Source organism: Uloborus diversus, chromosome 6, assembly GCF_026930045.1.
Source record: "Uloborus diversus isolate 005 chromosome 6, Udiv.v.3.1, whole genome shotgun sequence".
Taxonomy (NCBI): Eukaryota; Metazoa; Arthropoda; class Arachnida; order Araneae; family Uloboridae; genus Uloborus; species Uloborus diversus.
The window spans coordinates 38,516,746-38,525,215 of record NC_072736.1 but is presented as its reverse complement, the minus strand read 5'-3'; the positions used below and the strand labels follow the sequence as shown (position 1 = coordinate 38,525,215).

Sequence of the window (8,470 nt, the reverse complement as noted above, 5' to 3'; positions counted from 1 at the left end):
GAGGAATGCTTCGAAAACATTAATTTTACTGAATTTTAGTGCTTGTTTAAGGAATCAATTAACATGTCCAGATGACAGTATGACTGTACTTCCTTCGCTGAAATTCATTCAAAAAAATGTTCATTTGTCAGGTAGATTTTAAAAAGGGAAGGTTTTCAACAAGCATGTGCAGTGGACACTTATATGGATACATTCTCCTCCTTTGCTTCATCCAGGGAATTGTTTGTAAGTACTTTGTTTATTTTAGCACTGTTGTTCTGGCGTTTTTCTCTTCAAGTCAGATAAGCTGTTCGCTTGTATAGTTATTGTTTCATTACTTTTATTCCTTTATATTGTATACGCAAAACGCACACCGATATGATTTAATGAACGGACTTTTTTGACTGAATAAACGAATGAACCTGATTAATTTGATGAGCGTGATTTACTGAACCTGGTTGATTTAACGTGATTTATTACATGAACGTGATTTGTAAAATTAACGTTTGTTCGTATACATAAGAACAAACACGTGCCCACAAAGGCTGGTCCTATGGAAAAAAGAACACTCTCAGAAGGAGATCAACAATCCTTTAAAATCTCCAGCATAAAAATTTTAACGGCACAGTTTGCGCGATAAATGCCTTCCTTTTTAGGGCACTCATGTCATATCGAAAAACATCAAAAAACTTGCCAACATACGTGCAAATGCATTGATTCTACTACATAATTGTAATTAAAATACAGGTATGTAAATACATGAAGTAATTAATGCAATCATATCAGCACCACGTTTTGTTTCGTGCGAAAATTTAAAGTTTTAAGCATAATAACCTTAATTTGCTGTAATTTCTTAGAAAAATCTGCAGATTTAAATCTGGAGTATTATTAAGAATTTCTGAAGGTATTTTTAAGAAATTCTGAAGATATTTTTGAAGATTCCAGGCTTAACTTTCAAAATATCTGAAGATTTTGTACAGAAATATGCAAAATATCCAAAGGAAACTTGCGTTCTTTGACCACCCGCTACCCCGCTCCATCCCTTACCCGCCCTGCAGACCAGGCGATAAATATTTGCCTATAATATTTACTTTCTTCTCATTCAAACATTTTGGATGAAAGGTTGGTGGGGGGAAGTGGGTCACTGAGATAAGTGCGTGATCCCCCCCCCCCCACTGAAAGGAAAATATGCATTTGACTTTTATACCTGTTTATCACGTTTCTTCACAGTGATTGATCTTGCATGTGAAACTTTTTTTAGTTCATAAAACTTATGTCAAAAAAAAATACCGAAAAATATGTTTTTGGAAGTCGAAGCAAAATTTTTCCGAGAAGTGTTGGGTCCCCTCAGCATAATAGTGACAAGATTGAAAAGGGAAAGCAACTCTGGTGAAATTTCTTCGCACAAATACAAGGTACGTAATTATGAAGGCATAAGGAGGAATTGATGGGTTAGCGATAAAAATTGTACAGCTGGTGAGTGGAGATTATGTGTTTGAAATTCGCATTGAAGGAAAATCTATTTTGTAACTCTTAGCTTGAAAGGTGTTTGTGCTGTTGTTGTTTCATATCCTCCAAGTCTAGCAGCAGCTAGACTTGTCCCATAAGGTTAAAAATTCACAAAAAAGTTCAGAAACAATAGAGGATCTCGATTTAAGACATCTTGGGTGAATTGGAGGCAGTCCAAAACTGCTCTGGAATAGCATTCTTAGAGGCCCTTTTCTTGCAAACCGAGAAAATCTTTAGTCGTCCATAAAAACTTAGTCGTATCAAATGACCACTAGCAAATCAGGATAAAGCAGTCTGAGATCTTCGGTAGTAAGTTAATCTTAAAAATCTTCAGGACTCGGATGTTTTGTACCAATTATTTGACGGATGTAACAGCCAACTTAAGCTTATTTTTTGTTTCCAAATTGCAAGATTTAATTGAAGGTCTAGACAGGGACGGTGAGACGGGGCCTCTGAACCATTCTTTGCAAATTTATTTGCAACTTCATTTCCGTTGACGTATGAGCGTATCCAGTGCCAGAAGTACTACACGCGTCAATGCATCAGCGAAGCCAGAAAATCCTTCTGAAGGGGGTTTTTGATCAAAAATACCTTCTGGAAGGGGCTTTTAGGTCAAAACTACTTTCTTAAGAAGTTTCGTGATTAAAACAGTCCTTTTATTTGTTTGAACTACTGTATTGGAATAAGCATTTATGTTAAAATCAATGCTTCTGAAAGGGGGGGGGGGGGGGTATCCCCAAAAGCCCCCCCCCCCTCTTTCGATACGCCACTGCGTCAAGGAATTCTGATTTAGCATATCAAAAGAATGGAAATAGAAGTTCTGTCTCCCGCGTCACTCCAGTCTTATAGATGTTGGATTGCTCTCTCAGACAGTAAGAGATGTTGGATCTCTTACTGTCTAATACTAATCATACCTCACCTCAAAGCTCACCTGCCAGAATAGTCATTAGTTCCTCTTCAATAGAAATGATAAATTCACTTCTGAAGACAGAGTTCAAGTTTGGATTTTTAGTTTACATCTCCTACTCTCCATCTGGATCTTTACTATAGATACCACTGCATGATTGGTTATTTTCTCATTTACGGCACTTCGTGTAGATTTTGATAGCATTATCCTGGGGTATGGGTGGTCACAACAGGCTGTTCATTTGCACAACACACGAGGATTAGAGGCATGGTAACATATCAATTGTTCTGGGAAGGGATTGACCTCCTCCCTCCCCGCTGCGATCTTGAATATTAGTCATGAAATAGGAGTTGAATTCTTAAACATTTTTATTTGTTCGAAGTTATAATAGGAAATGACATATTCTACGAAAAGCAGGTACCTAAGTTTTGTACCTTGGTTAGAAAATCAAATTAAAACCTGTCAAATATCTATAGTTTATCTCCAAGTCTCCATTTTTAGCAATTCTAACTAAAAAAAAAAAAAAAACTCATGGATGATTTTTTAATATTTCAAATCACAAAATAATTAAGATAAATAAAAACTATCATAACCACAACTGTTATACAGGGTGTATCAGCACAGCGTTTACAGACTTTCAGGGCAGATAGAGTACACCTAGACGATGGGAAATCACATAGTAATGCATGGTCGGAAAAACTTTCCTGACGCGACAGTAACGACACAAAGTGCAAGAATGACGAGACACGAATAAGAGGAGAAAACATGTTTATTAATTTCAATGCAGCAAAAATACTGGTAAGTTTTTGTCTGGTGTACGCAATAGATGTTGCTACGTAAACCGAAGCATCAGATGACGGTACATTCGCACACGTGGTTTTTGTTAAACCGAAAGTCCGACACACACGCCCGGTAATTTCGCTAACGTTCGATCTTCAATACGCCGGAGATGTGAGGCATGCATCGCAGCAGTGGTCGTAATTTTGAACCCCTACTTTGATGACAGTCGTTATGTTCTTTTTTTATTTTAGTCTGTTGATGTACTAAGAATAATAAACATGTTTTCTTATTCGTGTCTTGTCTTTTTGGTGATTTGTGTCGCTATGTTTGCTATGTAGTTTCCCATCGTCTAGGTGTACTCTATCTGCCCTGAAAGTCTGTAAACACTGTACTGATACACCCTATAGATAAAGCAGCATTGTTTAAAGGTAAAGAAGTGCATTGAAGTTCATTCAATCTAGAAAACGACTTCAGCTGTTAACCTAAGTGTTTAACAGTGCGTTAAATTGTAATGATTTAACGCTTTAAACCCTACAAACAGATAAATTTAAATCTATAATTTCAAGGTGACGTAAAATTGCTTTTCCAATTGAGTTTTAAAAACAGTTTGGTTGCTTTTCAGATTCTCTTTCGGATATTAATTATGAAGGACGAAAATATGTGTCGGAAGACTCTATGTTCGAGATATCCTGCTTACGGTCAAAATATGGTGTGCCAAAATGGACAAGGAATGGTGTGATAATTAGTTCAGTAGATTCTGAATATATTCTTACGGAAGAAAGCGTTCCTGTTAGAATGATCTCCATGAAGCTGAAAGTTGAACATGCCAAATGGAACCACAGAGGAGAATACAAGTGTGATCCCTTGAGAAATCAAAGTCATTGGATTGAAATAGTTCCAAGCAAAGGTATTTTTTTTTTTACTTTGCTTTTATGAAAAAGTTTTCAGAATTTTTTTTCTTTAAATTTTAATTATTATTATTTTTCAAATCAAGAGTCGAAAAATTGCTCTCATAAAATAATTTATTTTAAATCTTTCCTTTAAGAGTTTAAAGTGGACTGAACACCATGTTATACTGCCGAGATGTTAGCTCGAATGCCAGAGATTGTGTTGCGTTTCATTTTCCTCCGTGCGAGCTTCTGAGAGCAGAGATACTTTCTTTATTCGGAAAACATTTATTCTAAAATTGTTAACTAAATCTCTCCCTCTCTCTCTCTCTGTCTCTCTCTCTCACGCACACACACACACGAAGGAGCGTACACACATATAAAACCTTTAGGTTGGGATCTATATTCAGTGGACCATCTGTAATCCGATCCCTCGTATCCAAACTTCCACTAATCCGATCGCCACCGAGATGAAATGCATATACTACTATAAATAAAATTCATCTAATTTACTGCTCAGAAAAGGAGCGACTTTTTTAAATTTTAAGATCTTGACTAGAAAGCACAATGTGCACAGTACTGTACTGAATTCTATGTTTATTGATTTAATTTTTCTTTACTGTAATACTGTTTATGTTCTATGCTTTCCATTTCTTAAATATACTTTTTTTTGTACTGCAAATCATTTCCGTCTTTTCTGTAACACTTATGATCCATTTTAGCACCGTTCTAGTTGTTGTTATGTATAGGACAAATGAAAACCATAATATGTTCTGTAATTTTAACGATTTGACTGTCCGAATTCTCCCCCCCCTTCCGCCTTTAGGTCCGTCATTTGAGTAGGGGGTCAAAAGGGGGCATCTGTATGTCCCTGTCTTTGAGAGATTTATGTATTTTCTTATAAGTCGGCGTGGTTTCGTTATTTTTCAACAGGATTTGGATTGAGTTAGTACACTTTGACCCCCCCCTCGGCCTCTTATAGTTCGGATTGAAGAGATTCTGCTGTACCACTTTGTACTGTACTTCTTTGCAGCATAAGAAGACTATCACCCTTCAGGGTTCAGCCCAAGTCGAGGAAATTGAAAAAGCTGTTTGTTAACTAATGCACGTCCACTTCAGAAGTTCGAGCTTGTGATTATATTTGTTTAAATTATATATTTACATAGCAAGCCATGTGTTAAATGACACTAAAAATTCTGATCACAGCCATCACAAGTCAACGCCTCCGATCGTGATTGTTCTTTCTAAACATATCGGGACATCACGAAAAGGGTGAGTAGGATTCTTTACCGGAGGTGTTGCCACAGACATGAAGCAATTAAAAGAAATAAAGAGACTTGACTAGCAAAACGCGTTCATCACAATTTCCGTGAAGTATGTCCCGCTGTCTCAAAATTTTAAAACTTGCATATCATTACCGAAAGATACAGAAATCTTTTAAGCTATTATCCTCCCCCATCCCCCCTCAGGTGGGCAACCCTGCACAAATCAACTTTCGTCCAAACGTCAAACTATTCATCTCATAAGTTATTTTTAAAAGATACATTCTCCGTTTTCTAAGAGCAAATTAAGAAAGAAAGAAAGAAAAAATTCAATGATGAAAATACATATCTGCCATTATCAGTCAAATATGCCGTTTCTATAAAAAATACATATAATTCTTTAACTTTTTTTTTTTTTTTTTGCAGAATGCAGTTTTTCTGTGCTTTAAGTTTAAAATCTTTACATTTTTTTAAAAACGGGGAAAGTACTAATAACACAGTTGCTTTCAGAAAATGTTTAAAAAGTTACTATTTTGTCAAATGTAGTACCAAAAAAAAAAAAAAAAAAATAGATGCTGGTAAAATTTGAGGGAAGTTATGCCCAAACTTTACTATCGGGGTTATGAGAATGAGAGCAGTTTTTCGGTGAAAATATTTGTCGTATGCACTTTCATTTATAGAAAATTTTAACCTTATGAGTTAACTTTGCCCCATTTTAAATTTTTAAGTACATTTGACATAAAAATAAATTATAGAAGGCTGCTGGAAATTATAGGGACTGCTTCTTTGAATGACGTAAGCCTGTAATGCTGATTTGATAAATATCACTGTATTAACTGAGACTTAATTCGATTTGTTTTTTCAATGTAGGTTCAACATTTAAAGCTTACGTGTTTCAATAAAAGCACAGCTTTTGTCGGCCAGTTTTTTTGAAGTGATAACTTCTTATGGGAGCTAGGGTAAACCGATTTGTGACATAACGCGTAACGGCGCAACTCTCGTCTGGCATTCCTTTCGTTCGCGCATACGACAGAAGCGCACATGCTCGGGGAAATTCTGTTTCTTTACCCTTTGGGTCAGCTTTAAGCGTTAAGTTATAGTAGAAAAAGTAATAAAACTAACAGAAGATGAATGATCGTCGCAACATAACGCAATCTCCAAACGAAAGGTGAGTTTAACAATACAATATAATACCAATAACATTGTAAACAATATGTTTCGAAAGTTTGAGTGTTTTTTCTGATAAACGAAATATTTAGAAACGACGCGTCATTTAATCTATTATTTTTGCACCGACATCAAAACTTATGTTTAAAAGTAGTCTGAATAGTGATCAAAGAATAAAATTATTTTTAATTTAGAGCAATTTCGAAGTCGTCTCAATGAAGCAAAGCAACAAATTACTGCCAACATATCTATATCTCCAAACAAAAGTATTTCAAGTATTATTCAATTTATTCACAAGCAGCCCTTAAATTATACACATGAAGGTTCTGCTTTAATTAATGAAGATTATTATACAATTCTTTTAATTTTAACCAGAGATTTTAATGTTGATTTTGCTTCTGATCGAGCAAAAAATTTAGTATCGTTTCTACAATCCAAATTACAATTACAAAATACAAAGTCAGAAGAAGCCACTACAAGTCACAGAACTGTACTTGATGCAGTCTTTGCAAGATTTCTAGATAACATATCGATGCAAAAATTTCGTTGCTTATTAAAGCTCCATAAGTCAATTGTTACTTACATAAGATTAAATAATGATAATAATTTAATCCTATGAAAGTTATCACTTCTGCCGAGCGTCCCGTGACCCACATTTTTTTTTGTAAGCAATCATTTAAGCTTTTGTTTGTTCATTAATGATCCCCGAAACCTTATTCTGGTTTTCTTTCAGACGCAACACTAGTCATAAAATATTTTTTTAAGTATGGAATTAAAGATTTTTTAAATTGATCTTCGTGTTATTACATTCGTTGACAAAACGATCACACAAGCGTTACACCTACTCAAAGTTGCGTGGAAAAAGCTCCCATACATTTTTTTTAAGGACGAAAACAGTCATTAACAGTCATTATTCAGCAACCATTGGTTGTTAGAGGAAATTGCGAAGTTTCGTAACATTTCAATACATGCTAGAAACTGGTTTTCTGAGATTTATAGCTTTTCCTCTTTATTTTTATCGTAACTAAAAAATTTCGAAAATGCACCCGATACAAAATTAATATCTGTGTGAAAATACAAGTATCATTAAAGCAAAATAAAAAAAAAAAAAAAAAAAATGTGACAATTTTACAAAATATGTTTCTGTGCCAAAAATACCTGAATTCTGACTTGAAATATTGTAACTCAGTTATTATTTTTTTATATCAATGAAAAATACAGTTGATTTGTACATACCTTTTGTATGAGCCTTTTTTTTTAACATCATTATTGTTGAAAGAACTAAGCTAAATGACTACACCAATGTATGAAAAAAAGAAAGAAAAAACTCAGTAGGCATTCTTTGTTATATGCATGGCTTCTCATGCAATATTTGATATGATTCTTTTGAATTATTTCTCATTTTTAGAGACAGATGAAAAAATGAAAGTACAGAACCGAGTGCAATTGAGGCCAGGAAGAAAATTGAAACTAGTTTGCGATAAGGAAGAAAACACTATTTTTCCTATTACATGGTTCGTACTTCCATTTCTACGCTTTTTTTTTTCCCTAAGTTAATTCGTTAAACAGTTTAACATTGAAAATTCAAAAAGAAATTAAATTGCCTTCAATCGAATTAGTTCTGCTATTACTCGAATACAAGGCGTAAACGAAATTTCCGTCACTCTTGATTTATCGCAAAAATTAGTCCGGTACTTTAACTCTTGCTTAACTGAGTTTAATTCAAAGATTTTCAATCTTCTCTTAATACTACGACTGATTCAACTTCTAGGTGGGAAATAATTGTAACAACCTAGACCGAATATTCGGTATTCGACTAAATTGCTTAGGAGTATGCCAATAAAATCATGACAAGAAGTTAGCGTGTAGAGATTTTAATTGCCAACCAAATGTGAAGTTTTTTTTGCCGGCACTGTAGGATAAGTTAAAACGAGCTGATGTGTGCATCACATGACTTCCTTTTACTCCAATTTAATGTT

At 34.6% G+C, this 8,470-nt stretch overlaps 1 protein-coding gene across 1 annotated transcript in view; it reads left to right on the top strand.

The window, feature by feature from the left end:
* The window catches only part of LOC129224260 (hemicentin-1-like), a 104,874-nt gene continuing 96,404 nt past the window's right edge, over positions 1-8,470 (top strand). The window contains exons 1-3 of the mRNA XM_054858687.1: positions 1-225; positions 3,798-4,082; positions 7,900-8,005. Coding sequence (XP_054714662.1) covers positions 117-225; positions 3,798-4,082; positions 7,900-8,005 — 500 coding nt within the window. The 5' untranslated portion in view covers positions 1-116. The remainder of the gene's footprint in view (positions 226-3,797; positions 4,083-7,899; positions 8,006-8,470) is intronic.